Source organism: Furipterus horrens, unplaced genomic scaffold (assembly GCF_987537825.1).
Source record: "Furipterus horrens unplaced genomic scaffold, mFurHor1.1.pri manual_scaffold_9, whole genome shotgun sequence".
In the NCBI taxonomy this organism is placed as follows: domain Eukaryota; kingdom Metazoa; phylum Chordata; class Mammalia; order Chiroptera; family Furipteridae; genus Furipterus; species Furipterus horrens.
Genome location: NW_028327179.1, coordinates 49,487,430 through 49,505,748, shown reverse-complemented (window position 1 = coordinate 49,505,748; position 18,319 = coordinate 49,487,430). Strand labels below are relative to the sequence as shown.

The following is an 18,319-nucleotide window of genomic DNA, read 5'->3' as shown; positions in this document are numbered from 1 at the left end:
GGTTAAGATATTAATTTTTTGTTATGTGTATTTTGCCACACTCAAAAAAAAAAAAGACTTCATGACCTTAGAGGTGATGATGAGAATGGATGGGGGCAATGGGAGAAAAAATTATTAATATTGAGGAAGTGGAATCAGGTTACTTGGAGACTTAGAGCCTGTTTTAACAGTGGTTGCAGTAATAAAGAGGTCAGGAAGAGGATTAAGGGGAGCTGATTGGCCGATTTTTAGAAATGTCAATTTTGAAATGACAGTTTTGTCATGCAGTAAAATTTGTTGTATTTAATGGTGCAAATTAATTCGTAAAGAATAATTTGCTTATTTCTGGTGCTCTTTCACACAGAGTGGAACATCCCGTCTTCTATTTTGCCCACCCTATTCCAGATTGAAGGGGGGAGGGGTAGTGGAGGGAATGGGGGTGTAAGGAGTGAATCTTCACCCACTGGTTTCCTTTTGCTAGTTCTTGCTTTTGACCTCGGTCCAGGTAAGAATCACATATTCGGAGTAAAACTGATTTTATTGTACGGGAAAAAAATAAATTCCAGAGTCCTGTAATTGGGAAAACTACAGAAAACTGGACTTAAGAGTGGAATCTGACGCTAGAGTTTTTCTCCAAATATTATGAGTATTAAACTAGATAATGCAGGTAAATTACTTAGTAACAGCGCAACAAATGTTAGCTGCTATTATTATTCAGGTAAACACAAATGCATTACAGGTATATGTACAGAATTCTCTATGGATGTATAGTCTATAAAGTCATCCACAATACTGACACAACTTTACATTTCTGATTATGCAAGTAGAGCTACTGGAAAAATCAGTTCAGACTAATAGAACTGGGTGTAACTCAAAAATGAAAAGAATACATTAAGAGCTGCTTTAGAAAACTATGCACTACGTATTTGCAACCGGACGAGGAAAATTCGTACTGCAATCCTTTTTACCACGGAACTAATGAATCTAGGAATGTTCTTTTATGAGTCTTGGTCCCCAGCCGGATATGAGTCAGTGGAAGAACCAGGCTGCTACACCAGTTGGCGAGGTGGGCGGTGGAATTGGCCCCCACAACACTAAAGACCCAACCCGGAAGTAGTTACTGGTTGTCTCCAGGCGCCGGTTCCTGGGCGTCATAGAGCCAGGGCGCGAGGCTCAGACCTGGAGGTAGAGCTGTGGAACACTGAGCATTCTTCGCCGGGGACGCGAAACGCTGCGCCCGCCGGGCTGGCCCCGGCGCCATCATGTTGCTTCTGCCAAGCGCTGCGGAGGGCCAGGGCACCGCCATCATCCACGCTCTGACCTCTGGTATGTGTCTACTCAATCCCGGCTCTGTCCCGCCTCAGCCGCCCCCCGCCACAGTCCTCCACTTCCGCGGCCCCGAAATCTCTCTCAACTTTTGCCCCTGACGACTAGCTTCCGGACGTGTGGGGCCGTGACGAGTGTCTTTTTGCTCTGTGCTGTACAGTAATCCTAACCCAGACTGGGAGAGAGGGGGAGTCTTTTTTTCTGCCCCTAAAGATGCCTTCTCCTTTCGGGGTCGCTGACTCATGGGTTGGGCCGAGCAGTTCGAGACCGAACCCTTCAATACCCTGATTCCCTCTGCGAGCTCCCCAGTGTCCGAGGTTGTACAAATGCTTGCTGCTCTCCGTTTTTCTCCCTCTCTCCATTTGCTCCGGCTTTGTTTTTTAAATGTAACTCAGACACCGCTCCTCATACTCATTATTAAAACACCATTGCCTGTGTGCTGGTAAGATTCGTGTCGAAAGACTTTTAAAGACAACTTTTAAAGACTTTTAAAGGACACTTGGCCTGCTGCTCTAGGTTCATAGATTTATAGCTCAGGACAGTCGTGAGTATCTTAAACTAAAGAGTCTCCAGTTTCGGTGATCTGCATTAATTACCATAGCCGCTTGTGGAGATGCTTGTTGAATGTGATTTTGGCACAGGTTGCGTTAGCGCTCAGACAAGTCTATGTATAATCTTAAAACTGAAGGGACAGTCACACTCACGCTACTGTTTAATTCCTCTCCTGTGAATGATAGAGGAAATCTTAATTTCCAAAACTAATTAAAACATGAAAAGTGAGTTATTTTTAGAAATTTGTGGTCCTTAGGTACAAGGTAATACTTACATCTGAGTAATTGATAACTGAACAAATTAAAGTTTTTTTGCTTTCATATGGAATATGAAGTTAAAGTTAATATGTTAACTTATTTCCTAAGTTACATTTTTTGAAATGTTAATATACAAATGTACAATGATTTACCCTCACTTCCCAGGAATAATGATAAAGCCTTACTTTTATACAGATTTGTGATTTTTCAAAGTGCTTTTGCAGTTTGTCCATTCAGTCTTCCAAGGAACCATATAAGATAGATATTTGCTCCCATTTCGAGTTGGAGACATTTCTGACCTAGTCACTAATGGTCAGACCTAGACTAAAATCCAGCACTTCTGATTTCAGATCCTGAGCTTGTTCCACTATAGCACTATAAGATATTTTTAGATGGTTTTAGTTTTCTTTTGTTTTTGATGTCGCTAGCTCTTTATGATTATCGTTATTTTTTGTTTTGTTACCATTTTTGATTTAAAAATAAAACAGTTTGCAACATTTCTCCCTGGTCCTAACCTCCATTTCCCCAGAAAAGTATTGGTTTATTGTTGACATTGGTGAATGTTTTGTTTTATCAGCTAATGGAAGAGGTTGATTGAATACCCTGTAAGCACCAGGAAATGATTGTTTATTGCTAACCCTCATGTTAACTTCATTATTGCAGTTATTTTCTTAGTTGATGGTTTTAAATTTATTCTGGTACGATCACTGTTTTGATCTTATGTATTGCCTTGAAACAGATTTATTCCATGCAGTGCATTGAAGCCTTTCTTAACGCTTTCAATCACAGCCTCAACTCTCTGTCAAGTTGAACCCGTGGGAAGATGGTTTGAAGCTTTTGCTAAGAGGAGAAACAGAAATGCTTCTGCCTCTTTTCAGGAACTGGAGGATAAGAAAGAGTTATCAGAGGAATCAGAAGATGAAGAATTGCAGTTGGAAGAATTTCCCATGCTGAAAACACTTGATCCCAAGGACTGGAAGGTATTTAATACCCAAATCTTTTGTTTAATCATATGTTTTGTTAGACACAGTAAATTTTCTCTGGACTTTTCCATTAATAAGGCATGTTTTAAGATGCTTCAACAAAAATAACTATAATTGCACTTGTTTATTGTCAAGTATTGACTGGGATAGTACTAGCCATAGGATACTCTCTCTGCTGGAGAAGTCTAGGAAGGTCTCACGGAGAAGATAATGTTTGAGCTGGTCTTAAAAGGATGAGAGGGAGTTTGTGAAGCAGAAGAGGGAAAAAAGGTGTTCTGGGCAGGAGGAAAATATGCAAAGACAGAGAAGTAAAAGAATATGCACTATCTTTTGGGGGATTAGCGAAGACTAGATTTGGGTACTTGAAGGATGGTGGTAAGAAATTCTGCATAAAGCAGACTGTAGACCAAACTCTGTATAGTGTCTGTTTTATACCATGCTAAGAAAGGAATTTACATTTTATTATAAGGGCAGTAAGAAGTCATTAAAAGTTTCTAAGCTAATTTTAGAGTTGTAATTCTCCTGGCAGTACAGAAAATTGCTTGAAAAGGGAGAACAGGCCTGGAGGGGAAGTGAATAGTTTGCTAGTATAGGCCTAATGCAGTAACCTAAGCCTTCAAATGAATGCTTGATGCTTGAACTAAATTTGTGGCTGGGTTTTGAGGAACAGGGGACAAATTTTGGGAGGAGATAGACATGAGAAGCCTTGCTGACCTTGGCTGTATCACAAGAGAAGGGAATGTATTCAGAGGACCTCTGTGCATTTGGGCTTGAGTGACCTGCTAGAGTGTGATATCAGCCACCAACCCTGGGATGCAGGAAAAGGAAGTTTTTGAGTAGTGTGGTGTTTGTATTCCAGTTTGGCTATGTCAAAATTGAGATTCTAGTAACACTGGTGAAGTTGTGGTAGAAATTATTGGTCAGTGACTCTGAAAAACATTTGTAACTCATTGGCACGTAGGTGGTAGTCAAGGCTATGGGAAATTGAATGACATCAGCCAAGGAGAAGGCTATAGACAAATAAATATTATATTACTTAAGTAGGCACTAGTATAGGAGATATTTATATGTATATACTTTGGAAATATAGTGCCTGAATTCAAATCTGGTTCTGCCCATTAGTGTGCTGGAAACTTGGGGAAATTATCTGACATTTATGTACCTCATTTCTCTTATTGGTACAATGAAACTGCTAGCAGCTCAAAGGATTATAGTGAGGATTAATGAAATGGTGTATAAAAAGCATTTAACCTAGTGCCTGGGTACATGAAAATTCAAAACAAATAATAAATAATAAGAGTTTCTATCTTATGAGTTGTGAGTATTAAATGAGGAAACGCATATGTATAAAGCACTTAGAAAAATATATAAGCACTCAGAAAGTGTGAGTTGATACTCCTACCGTCATCAGTTTTAAAGGTTTTTTATTTATTTTTTTATTTCATTTTTTAAGATTTTACTTATTTATTTTTAAAGAGAGGTGAAGAGAGGGAGAGAAACATTGATTGGCTGCCTCCCAGGTGCTCGCAGCCAGAGACCTGGCCCATAGTCCAGGCATGTGCACTGACTAGGAATCGAACCAGTGACCCCTTGGTCCACAGGCCGGCACTCAGTCCACTAAGAGCCACACCAGCCAGGGCAACATCATCATCATTTGTTTTTTGTTGTTGTTGTTGTTCTTTGTTTGTTTTTAAAGATTTAATTTATTTGTTAGAGGGGAAGGGAGGGAGAAAGAAAGGGAAAGAAACATCAATGTGTGGTTGTATCTTGTGCACCCGTAACGGGGGACCTGCCCACAACCCAAGCATGTGCCCTGACCGGGAATTGAAGCAGTGACCCTTTGGTTCATAGGCCAGTGCTCAATCTACTGAGCCACACCAGCCAGGGCTCATCATCATTGGTTTTAAAAGAAAAGAACTGAACATTGAGGAGCACTGATAGATGTTTAAGGAGTAGTCAGAGGAGGAGAAACAGCAAAGGCTACTAAGAAACGTGAAAGAAGTAGGAAGAGGAAAAAAGCATTTCTTCAACAGAAGTTTATTAAGCATCAGGTACTATATTCTTCCAGAAACTAATGAAGGAGGAAATCTTAAGTAAAAAGCCATCATCAATGTCACTGCTTTGGAGAGAAGTATATCACATAATATAAATGAGGATTAAAAAAAGCCCCTGGGTTTGGCAAACAAAGTTTAGGGGACTGCATTGAAAGCAGTGAAATAGATGGGGTGGTAAGAAATTGCAGTGGGTTGAGGAGTTATTAGGTAATGCCGTAGAGACCTAAATGCAAAAGACTCTTTCAAAGCTGGGTTATAAAGAAAATGAGAAAATAGTAACTTGAGGAAAGGAAGAATCAGGAGGCATAGAATTGGGGAATGTTGAAATCTACAAGAGAGAAAAGAAGGAAGAAATGGAAAAGGTTTTTGTTATAGAAAAGAGATAACATTAGAGCCAGGCAGCAGGGTTCATACATTCATTTAGCTAATTTTTTCATTCAACAAATAGGAATCAAGCCACCTGCTGTGTGTCAGACACTGTTGTGGGCTTGAAGGATACAGTCTGAGCAAGACAGTATCACTGCTCCCATAAACATTGTATTCCAGTGAGGGAAACAGATGAGTAAACAATCAAGAACATGGTCACTAAGTGCTGGGCAAAGAAGAACAGGGTGACGTGATTGAGTGTCTAGATGACTGCCTTAGATTGAGTAGGTGGGGAAGGCCTGTGGAGCTGATGTGTAAGATAAAACCTGGATGATTTGCAAAGATCAGGGAGAGTGGCATTCTAGGCAGAGAGCTTGTACAGAGGCAGAAAGAAGTTTGAAATGTGCCAGGAACTGAAAGAAGGCAAGTGTCTGGAACAGAGTAAACAAGGTCAGACCGGGGGTGGTAAGGAGGTCAGGAGTAGTGGTCAGGAGTGGAAAGTCATTGGGGAGTTTGAAGCACTGACAATTTTTAAGTACTTTAAAGGGTAAAAAAGGAGTAGAGATGAGGAGAGAGTATTTTAAATAAAGTGATGACATTTCAGCTGAGACTGAAGGGATGAGAAGGTGGCAGCCACATGAGGAGTAGGGGAAGAATGTGCAGAGACTACAGCATGTGAGGCCCTGAGGAAAGAGCTTGGTGTCTTTAGTGAACAAAAACATGGTCCAATGTTTGGAAATGGGTGACCAAGGTAGAGTGTGACAGGCCAGGAGGTGAGAGAGATGGAGGAGCTCTGTGCTTCTAGAGCCCTGTGGAGAGGTCTATGCTCGAGTAAATTAGGAGTTATGAGCATTTACAGGGTTCTTACATATCGCAGCCTTGGCATTTGATCATATCACCTAAGATCAAAGTATATAGAGACCAAAAGAAACTTTAGGGCTGAGCTTTTCAGGTCATTGAGAAACCAGTAAAATGGCTTAAAAAGCTACTGAAAAGTGAGAAGAAAACAGAGTGGATTCACAGAAACTAAAGGCAGATAATCTTTCCAGAAAAGAGTCAGCTGTGCTGCCGCTGGGAGTTGAAGTCAAGGGAGGGCAGATGGGTGATCTTGGATTTGGTACCTGGAAATTGATACTGAAGACAGCAGCTTTGTAGTACCTGGAGTGGAAGTGAACAAAGCAGAACCAGATTGAAGTGGTTTGAAAATTAATGCTAGAGGGGACAGCTCCTTCAAGACATTTAACTTTGAAAGGCAGGTGAAAAATGGGATGGTAGCTGGAATGGGGGTTGTGGACGGGGTTTTGTATGTTTGTTTCTTTTTTAAGATGAGGGATAATAAAGCATCTTTTTATATTGATGAAAATAACCCATTTGAAATTTAAGAAATAACTGAAAGATGCTGGTGTTTGAAGAGACTTAGCAAAGGTGATATTCAGAACCAAGTTGAGGGATGGAGTAATTTGTCTTAATAGGACAGGCTTTCTCAATTGTGAATGAAGGTAAAGGGAAAAATTGTATGGTTGCAGATAGGATGATAGAAAGATGCTGGAATTTGAATGGGGTAATTTAAGTTTTTTAGTTAAGAGGCAAGACCATTGATAAGAGGGTCTATGAAGTTTGAAGAAAGACTAGAAGACAAAGGTATATAATAGTAATCTAGGAGTAGAAAGGTGAATTAACTCGAAGAAAGTATGGTTGCCAGGCATAATAAAGGAGCCAATCCCTATGAAGTTTGCAATCCTGAATTTAAAGCGAAACCAACGAGTCAGCTCTATTTGACTTTTTCCTCACATGTTTTATGCTCTCAACACCCCTTCCTACCCACTCATTCTCTAATACTAGACATACCCTTTGAGTTCTGTAAGGAGCCTTCACTCCAGTTGCTATCTCAACTTCTAAATTTGCAATGATGTTAACCAGAACAGAAATTAAAGCAGGTGCTTCTGTCGAGAGAAGCTTCATTCCTCCATTTCTCAAAATTTCCATTTAACCTCCTTTCTTTGTTCCATATGGCTCTTCATTCTATTCTATCACTGCCCTGACACTGCCTACCAGGGCTGCTGTAATGCTCCCTTCAGTTCTGAAATCTTCTGGCTATACACTAATTTAAGGATGACCATAGGATATTAATAGATCTTAAGAGAAAAAAGGGTCTATGGTCAAGTAAGTTTGGAAAATGCTGGATTTTACACATTTCTGTTTACTTGTTCTTTTTCTTAATTGCAGGACTTCTCAGAGACTTTGTTAGGTTTATGTGCATGCAGATCATCAAGAAGGCTATACAAGAGTCAGTATTTCCCAAAATTAAATGACCCCAGAATCCATTTTATACAGAATCTCTCACTGGACTCATATCATGGCAACATCACTTTGGGAAGCACTGTTTTGGGATGCCAAAACACAAGGCATAGGATACATTGCTGCACTTCACACTTGACTCCCTTTTGTGTCTTTGTCAGAACCAAGATCATTATGCAGTACTTGGACTTGGCCATGTAAGATACAAAGCATCACCAAGACAGATCAAAGCAGCACGTAAGTGTTTAATTATTTCTAAATAATCAGATATCTGGGATAGGAAATGTTATCCTTTCGAAAAGATGTGCAGGATCGTAGTCTATGGCCATAACTGTAGATTTAACAGCATGTGTCATATGGTCATAACAATACATAGCCACACTGTCCTTCACCTTCAGAACCAGGAAAAATGCAATCAGTCTTTTGCATGGACTTTCTCACTAGGAATAAGAAATTGGGGTGTTAGATGTGTGTGTTTGTGACAGGATAAAAAACATTCTTCCAATGGCAAGCTTTTAAAACATATTTCAGCTTTCTTTAGAATGTGGCCCCCTATATTTAGTAGAAGCTGCCTTGTCTCTTAGGTTTTTTGATGTTGTTTTGTGGTCTTAAGTCATACCTTTGTTGATACCACCCTTTCTCTTCTGTCCAAGAAAGATGCTTCATTATTATTTTCATTGACAAGGTAAAAAATTTGATGTGTGTGTGGGATATTGTCTTACAAAACTCCATCGCCTTAGTGCTCCTAAATGTCTGTCTTTTGCATTCCTATGGGCGTAATTCCCTATACAGCATTCAACTCACCCGATTAGTAAAGTTTTATGAAAGAGGTGAAGGTGATTATTTTTCTGTGTTTTATCTTAGAAAAATGTTTTGCTCTCCACTCTAGAGAATGGATATTGAGGTCAGAGGAGGTAAGATTTTGGCCATAGGAAAAAGGAATAGGGAGTCGATGCCAGTCAAGAAGAGAAAGTATTGTACTGACAATACTTAGAGGAAGATGGCTGAAGGAAACCTATCTCATGTTGAAAAGTACTGGTTGGGACTAAGTGTAGTTGATAAACTCAAAGTTTTCTCTATTAATGGAAATCACAGCAGATATTTTTTAGCCAAGTGAAGGAATTTATCAAATTATTTTAGACGTATTCAAATTGGATTTCTTTTTTTAATTTTTTTTTATTTTTATTTTTGTTTTGTTTATTTATTTATTTATTTTTAGAGAGAGGGGAAAGGAGAAAGAGAGGGAGAGAAACATCACTGTGTGGTTGCCTCTCACTCATGCCTCCAACTGGGGATCTGATGTACAACCTAGTCATGTGCCCTGACTGGGTATTGAACCAGCGACACTTGGCTTGCAGGCTTACGCTCAATCCACTGAGCCACAGTAGCCAGGGCCAAATTGGATTTCTTTAAAAGCGGGCATGATTTTAGACCAACCATATGTTAATACATATAAGTAGTCATTATAAAATATATAAATCCCAGGAAAATTTAGTTTCCATGAAGAAGTATTTGCAAAGTCTTAACTATATGAAAGAATAGCATAAAAATACCACCTGTGTCTTGATACATGTAAATATCCATTTGCTTCTCTTAAGTCTGTTTTTTTTCTTGGCATGATATACATTTTTTATTTTGTAGTAAAGGTTTTACAACCCCAGTGCACAAATTACTAACATTAAGTGGAATTATAATTCACTCTCTTGTTGAATATTCTTATTGTTTATTCAAGAAGGAAACTGTTGTTCTCTTACCTCTATTAGTATAAAATAGACAGTTGCTACTTACTGCTTTCTAAAATCTTCTCTAGGTGTAAAAATGCCAAGTTAGTGTTTTCAGATTTATAATTATTAGTTCAAACAAACCTAAGAAAAAGTGTAAGTCTAATAGGATATGAGAGTCTTAGAGTTCTTGCATTGCATTACAAACATGAGTTTTATTTTTGTTTAATGTATATAATGAAAAAGTAAGGAAGAGTGGTCTTTTACTCCTCTGCATTTCTGGAAGGAATAAATTATTGAAAAAGTTGAATGATAGGTTAAGAGAAAGCACTGAATACTAAAGGTAGTATTTCAATTGCTTATATAATTTTGTTCTTAAAATTGCTGTTCTGGTAAATGATGCATGTAGTTTTGATATTCTTTGAATGGTAATAAAGTCTTTGGCAATCTGAATTTTCTGAATTTAATAATTTTAACATAAAATATTTCTGATATTTAAACTGAAAACTTTCATATCAAGCTTCTTTAAAATTAATTATATTTAGAGGCTTTTTATTATAATAGTATGAATGTACAATTAAAGCCCCTTTGCTAATGTATCCTCAGAACATGCCAAAAACTGTCTTTGGCTAGGATAAGAAATCTTTGAAATTTCAGTAAACTTATAATAGCTGCTCCTAAATTATCTTTGTTTCTTTTCAAACCAACAATTTCTTGGTCTCTTTTACCTTATTGTTAATACCAGATAACATCTTTTGCCTGCTCCGGGATAGAGTATAGGACAATCTCAGGACCCCTTAATGTGCATGGACAACTAAAGATAATTAGGCAGAAAAATCAGTGATGAAAAAAAGCAGTGCAGCCTAAGAGGAGACTGTCAAACAAAAAATTGAGACATCTTCTTTCTCAGACTTTATCGTAAGGTTCAAAAGAATACTACATGTCAGCGAGATGTGAAGACAGCATTGGGGGTGGCATTGCAGAAAGAGCTTAGGGAGAAATATATAGAATTGCCTGGAAACAAAACATGAAAGCAGAATTTAGAATTACAAAGGCTGACATACAATTAGAAAACAGTAAAGCAGAGGACAATCCTGAGTAATGTTTCCAAGAGTCAAAGAATGGATATGCCACATTTCCCAAAGGAAGAAGGCAGAACTGTAACAAACAATACTTGCAAATAAAGAAGAAAACTTACTTGATTTTAAAAAGATGTCTTGAGATTGAGAATATTTGTGATCATATGACTTAGGTTTCACTGCTCAGCACACACTTGCGATTCAAAAGGGAACAATGTTTAAATTAGGCTAGCCCTGTACATAATGTTTTGCCAGCAGTGGTGAAAGAGCAATGCAAAGAAAAGCTCATGGCTTTCCCTCATGCCCTGACAGTGGAAGTAGCCTGTGGCCAGTTTCTGTGGTGCCCCACCATACTGAGATCATCACACCTCTGAACTGTCCAGTAGGACTTAATTACTGTTCCTGGCTACATAGCCTTCAAGCCTAATGCATGTAGTCTGACTCTCACAGAGTTTTGTGAGCTGGCACAGAAAGAGAAAACTGTAGAGACAATAAAAGGTCATGGTTGCCAGGAAAAGGGAGGGATGAATAGGCAGATAACAGGGTCTTTAGGGCAGTGAAAAATACTCTGTATAGTAATATAATGGTGGATATATATCATTGTACATTTGTCCATACCCAAAGAATATACTGTACCAAGAATGAACCATAATGTCAACTATGGAGTTTGAGTGATTATGATGTGTCAGTATAGGTTCATCTGTTGTGACCAGCTCTGGTGGGTAATGGTGATGGGGGCAGTGGGAGAGGCTGTGCATATATGGGGGATAGGAAATCTCTGTGCCTCTCAATTTTGCTATAAACCTAAAATTACTCTAAAAATTAAGTCTAAAAAGAACAATTAATACATTTTTAAAACCTGGTGGAAAGAGCCTAAAAAACTACAAACAAATCTCATCCATGCATGTCATACAAAAAATAAATATAAATAATCCCCAAAATAAAAGTAAGTTGAATTTAACAACATAGTACTAAAAGAATTATGCCCATGAACAAGTGAGATTTCTCTCAAGAATCCAATTTAGGAAATATATTAATATAACTAAATCTATAGATAGCTTAGGTAATATGTGATTTCCTAAGTAGATATCCATTTCTTTTTGATAAATATTATAGAACTTGGAAAAGAAATGCAGTTAGTTCCCTACTTTGAGAAGTGTTTCAGACCCACAACCAACAAACTTAAACGCGTGGCATTGGTGATATTACCATTAAAATCTATGAGGGATGATAACTTGCCCGTTATATTTTACATTATGTTGTGAGTGTGGGTCAGTAAATTAAATATTAAATAAGAGAGAGAACTATTGGAAAAGGAAGAAATGTATCTTTGTAGGCAATATACGATCTACCTAGAAAAAAAAAGTTGTGTCAAGTAATTAGATACAGGAGAAGTATGCAAAAATAATATGCAGTTTTTGACATTTACCATCAAATATATTAAAAAGGTATGGTCATTTTAAAGTAAATCCCAAAGCAAGGATAGGTCATCAGAAACCAACCCTGGTAAAATTTACTATGAGGCATCATAAATCAGTAGAGAATGGAAGGATTATTAGATGGGATTAGGACTTTGAAAAATGACAACTTCAGATATTTGCTTGACTATATTAAAATTCCAAAAAGATTTAAAGAATTTAAAACTTTTTTCTGTTCTGACTCCCCAACCCTCCCCTTGGGTCGTGCGGGTACGCATAGGGAAGTGCCCTCATTCACTGGCCCAGGTGCGCGGGGCGCACGTCCAGGAGCCCCTCGGACATACCCCAACAGACATAAGATCAGCGCCCCAATGGGCACAGGAAGGGCCCACTGGGCACGCGGAAGACCGTGCGCAGACACCCCTGACCAGCTCCAGTGGGCGCCAGGCTGGAGCGCAGACCACTTGCTCAGGCTCTGCTCGTGCCCGCCCAGGCGGGTGAGGGAACAACAGGTGGCTGCAGCATGAGAACAGCGGGCGGCAGCGACTCACAGATGCACACTTCCACTGTGCGCAAGTGTCCAGGGCCCCGCACTAAGAGGCAAGAGACCCAACACCCGGAGCGCGGCTTGGCAGGCCTGTGACGGGCTCTCAGGCCGCCTTGCCGCACAGGGGCACGTGCGCAAGGGCACCTCAGCTAGCTCCACCGGGCGCCAAAAGAATGTGCCATGCCAGCTACCACGGGCACACACCACTGCTTCAAGAAATAGGATCCTCTGACCCGCCTCATTAGACGAGCTGTGGACACAGAAAAAGAAGACTACATACAAAAGCTGAGCTGAGTAAAAACATTCCTTTTTCTTTTTTTTTTTTTTTCCTTGTTCTTTTTCTTCCTTAAAGGGGAAGAGAACGAAGGAAAAGGGGGGAAAAAGAACTATATCTCTTATTTGTTTCATACAATCTCGCCTTCTCATCCTTCCTCTTTAATTGTTGTTTATTTGTTTGTGGGTCTAGTTTAGCCTCCCTTTCACTCTAAATAAATAGAGTATAACTACTATATAAATCCAATACTATACAATCCCACTTTCCTACTATATACTGCATTCTTCCCTCCTTTTCTTCTATCGTTATTAACATACAATGTAAATATTACCTACTGTCTTGCACAGTCTCCACTATTATTAATCTATCATCCCCTCTCTCAAAAATCATATATTTTTTCCCTAAAAACAACTCTTATCTATTCTTCCTATAGTATAAAAGCTCTAATCTGTCTACATTTATATTAATACTGGCTCGTTGGCTGACGATAGCGGGATAGAGGGTGGGGGATATTTTTGAGGGTGCGGGTCTCCTGCCTGGGCTGTGTGTTTATGTTTTTAACAGCATCTCCACAAAAGAACTCAAGACAAAGTGGATAGAGTGACTCAATCAACTAACCAGAAGGAAGATCCTACCAAAGAGCATCTGAAATATAACCAGACAGCATAAACAAATTACATAAAGGGTACACCAAGAACATCAGGCTCAGGAGATCAAAGAGACTGCACCATTGAAACCCCCAGATCTCCTATAAAGAATCTCATACCACAAAGGTGGGAAGTCAAAGAAGACAAACCCAAAAAATGAAAACAAGAAGAATCCAACATGGTAAGACACAGAAACAACCTCTCAATGAAAAGAAAAGAGGAATCCCCAGAAAGAGAGGTAGATGGAATAGACATAGCCCAAATGTCAGACACAGAATTCAAAACAATGGTGGTGAAGAAGCTCAATATACTCGACAACCTTAAAAACAACTATGACAACCTCCAAGGAAGTTACCAACAGCTCCAAGAAAATTACAGGGAACTTGCAGAGAACTACATCAGCATAAAAAAAGACATAGAAACTATTAAGAACCAGGAAGAAATGAAGAATTCAATCTCTGAACTGAAAAACAGTAGAATCAGTCAAAAACAGACTAAATGAAGCAGAAGATCGGATTAGTGAGTTAGAAGATAATGTAGAAAAAAATTCCCAGACGATACAGCAAAATGAAAAAAGATTGAAAAAGGACGAAGAAGAGGTAAGGGAATTACAGGATAGCATAAGGAAAAACAATATCAGAGTCATTGGACTCAAAGAGGGTTCAGAAGAACAAGGAATAGATAAACTGATAGGAGAAATACTGACAGAAAATTTTCTCAACCTGATGAGAGAAAAAGTTATGCAAGTCCAGGAAGCACAGAGAGTTCCAATGAAGAGGAACCCAAAAAAAAACACCCACTCCAAGGCTCATCATAATTAAAATGGCAACATTCCAAGACAAAAAGAGAATCCTAAAAACAGCAAATAACATACAAGGGAGCTCCGATAAGGCTATCAACTGATTCCTCAACAGGAACACTACAAGCCAGAAGGGAATAGTCAAAAATACTTCAAGCAATGAAAAACAAAGGCCTACAACCAAGAATACTCTACCCAGCAAGGCTCTCATTCAAAATGGAAGGTGAAATAAGGAGTTTCTCAGACAAAGGAACACTAAAAGAATACATCTCCACCAAACCAGCATTGCAAGAGATGCTAAAGGGAATGTTCTAAGAAAAAAGAAGAAGGAAAAAAAAAGGAGAGGAATAGAGGTACAAAGGGAAACGAATAAATACATGTCAATAATGACCTTAAATGTAAATGGATTAAATGACCCAATTAAAAGACATAGGGTAATGGAATGGATAAGAAAATAGGACCCACATATTTGCTGTCTACAAGAAACACACCTCAAAACAAAAGATTTACATAGACTGAAAGTAAAGGGATATAAAAAAATATTCCAAGCAAACAGACCTGAAAAAAAAGCTGGGGTAGCGGTCCTCATTTCAGATAAAACGGATTTCAAAGCAAGGGCAATAAAAAGAGACAAAAAAGGACATTTCATAATACTTGAAGGAACAATCCATCAATATATAACACTGATAAACATATATGCACCCAACATAGGAGCACCCAAATACATAAAGCAAATACTAGAAGACCACAAGAAGGATATTAACAACAACACACTCATAGTAGGGGACTTCAACACTCCATTATCAACAATAGACAGATCATCGAAGCAAAGAAACACCAAGAATATACAGGCTTTGAACAACACACTAAACCACATGAACTTATATATATAGAACTTTCCACCCCAAAGAAGCAAAATATACATTCTTTTCAAATGCACATGGGACATTTTCAAAGATAGGACACAAAACAAGCCTTAACAAATACAAGAAAATTGAAATCATATCAAGCATCTTTTCAGACCACAATGCATTGAAACTAAAAATCAACCTCAGGGAAAAAATCAAAGACACCCAAACTCATGGAGAATGAATAACATGCTCTTAAATAATGAATGGGTTAACAATGACATCAAAGAAGAAATCAAGAAATTTATAGAAACTAATGACAATGAACACACAACAGCCCAAAACGTATGGGACACAGCTAAAGCAGTCCTGAGAGGGAAGTTCATAGCAATACAGGCATATCTGAAAAGGATAGAAGAATCTCAAATAAAAAAATCTAACCCTAAATCTACAAGAACTAGAACAACAAAACAAACAAAGCCTAGGGCAAGAAGAAGGAAGGAAGTCATCAAGATCAGAGCAGAATTAAATGACATAGAGACTACACATAGAATTCAAAAGATCAACGAAACTAGGAGTTGGTTCTTTGAAAAAATAAACAAAATCGATAAGCCTCTAGCCAGGCTCATCAAGAAAAAAAGAGAGAAGACCCAAATAAACAAAATCAGAAACCAAAAAGGAGAAATCACGACTGATACCACAGAAATACAAACGATTGTAAGAAATTACTACAAACAACTGTATGGCAAGAAATTTGACAACCTAGAAGAAATGGACAAATTTCTAGAAACATATAACCTTCCAAAACTGAATCAAGAAGAAGTAGAAAGCCTCAACAGACCAATAACAAAGAAGGAAATTGAAACAGTAATCCAAAATCTCCCTGCACACAAAAGCCCTGGAGCGGATGGCTTCACAGGTGAATTTTACAAAACATTTAGGGAAGAACTAACTCCTACCCTCCTCAAACTATTCCAAAAAATCCAAGAAGAGGGAAAAATCCCAAACTCTTCCTATGAAGCCAGTATTACGCTAATTCCAAAACCAGTTCAAGACACAACAAAGAAAGAAAACCTACAGGCCAATATCACTGTTGAACATAGATGCTAAAATCCTCAATAAAATATTGGGAAACAGGATCCAACAATACATCAAAAAGATCATACACCACGATCAAGTGGGATTCATCCCAGGGATGCAAGGATGGTTTAATATTCGCAAATCAGTAAATATATTACACCACTTAAACAAAATGAAAGACAGAAATCACATGATCATATCAATAGATGCAGAAAAAGCATTTGATAAAGTACAACACCCATTTATGATGAAAACACTCAGCAAAATGGGAATAGAGGGAGCATACCTTAACATAATTAAGGCTATATATGAGAAGCCTAAAGCCAACATCATAATCAATGGACAACTGAAAGCATTCCCCCTGAAATCAGGAACTAGACAAGGCTGTCTACTCTCTCCACTCCTATTCAACATAGTGTTGGAAGTCCTAGCCACAGCAATCAGACAAGAAAAAGAAATAAAAGGCATCCATATTGGGAAAGAAGAAATAAAACTATCATCATATGCAGATGACATGATAGTATACCTAGAAAACCCTGTAAACTCCATTAAAAGACTTCTCGAAATAATAAGTAAATGTGGCAACATAGCAGGGTACAAAATAAATATACAGAAATCTAAGGCATTTCTGTACACCAACAATAAAATATCAGAGACAAAGACAAAAAAGAAAATACCATTTATTATAGCAACAAGAAAAATAAAATACCTAGGAATAAATTTAACCAAAGAGATAAAAGACCTGTACACTGAAAATTACGCAACATTGAAGAAAGAAATTGAGGAAGATACAAATAAATGGAAGCAAATACCATGTTCTTGGATGGGAAGAATCAACATCATCAAAATGGCCATAATACCGAAAGCAATTTACAGATTCAATGCAATCCCTATTAAAATACCAATAATATATTTCACTGACCTAGAACAAATACTCCAAAAATTCATATGGAACCATAAAAGACCCCGAATAGCAAAAGCAATCTTGAAACAGAAGAACACAGCAGGAGGAATCACGATACCAGACATCAAACAATACTACAAAGCCACTGTGATCAAAACAGTCTGGTACTGGCATACGAACAGACATATAGACCAGTGGAACAGAATAGAGAACCCAGAAATAAACCCAGGCCTCTATGGTCAACTAATATTTGATAAAGAAGAAAGGAACATAAAATGGAGTGAGAAGAGCCTCTTTAACAAATGGTGCTGGGAGAACGGGACAGGGATGTGCAAAAAAATGAAACTAGACCACCAACTTACACGACACACGAGAATAAACTCAAGATGGATCAAAGACTTAAATGTAAGCCGTGACACCATAAAAGTCCTAGAGGAAAACATAGACAGGAAAATTTCAGATATCTCATGAAGCAATATCTTCACCAATATATCTCCTAAGGCAAAGGAAATAAAGGAAAGAATAAACAAATGGGACTACATCAAACTAAAGTGTTTCTGCTGAGCAAAAGAAAACATCAGCAAGATGAAAAGGAAACCAACCATATGGGAAAACATATTTGCGAATGATATCACAGACAGGGGACTGGTCTCCAAAATATATAAAGAGTTATACGACTCAACATGAAGAAAACAAACAACCCAATTAAAAAATGGGCAAAGGATCTGAACAAACACTTCTCCGACGAGGACATACAGAAGGTCCATAGACACATGGAAAAATGCTCAACATCATTAGCCATCAGAGAGATGCAAATAAAAACCACAATGAGATACCACTTTACACCAGTCAGAATGGCCATCATTAATAAATCAACAAACAACAAGTGCTGGCGAGGATGTGGAGAAACGGGAACCCTACTGCACTGTTGGTGGGAATGCAGACTGGTGCAGCCACTATGGAAAACAGTATGGAATTACCTCAAAAAACTACAAATGGAACTCCCTTTTGATCCAGCGATTCCACTGCTAGGATTATACCCGAAAAATCCTAAAACCCTAATTCAAAAGAACTTACACACCCCTGTGTTCATAGCAGCCCTGTTTACAATAGCTAAGTGCTGGAAACAGCCTAAGTGCCCATCTGTAGATGAGTGGATCAAAAAACTGTGGTACATTTACACAATG

At 38.3% G+C, this 18,319-nt stretch overlaps 1 protein-coding gene across 2 annotated transcripts in view; it reads left to right on the top strand.

The window, feature by feature from the left end:
- Window positions 1–1,057: 1,057 nt before the first annotated feature.
- DNAJC2 (DnaJ heat shock protein family (Hsp40) member C2) overlaps window positions 1,058–18,319 on the top strand; it is a 38,297-nt gene continuing 21,035 nt past the window's right edge. Inside the window, exons 1-3 of one of the 2 annotated variants that reach the window (XM_090287309.1) lie at window positions 1,058–1,305; window positions 2,904–3,094; window positions 7,977–8,052. In XM_090287309.1, the coding sequence (XP_090143435.1) occupies window positions 1,242–1,305; window positions 2,904–3,094; window positions 7,977–8,052 (331 nt within the window). In that variant the 5' untranslated portion in view covers window positions 1,058–1,241. The remainder of the gene's footprint in view (window positions 1,306–2,903; window positions 3,095–7,976; window positions 8,053–18,319) is intronic. The other variant, XM_090287308.1, reaches the window with a different exon arrangement.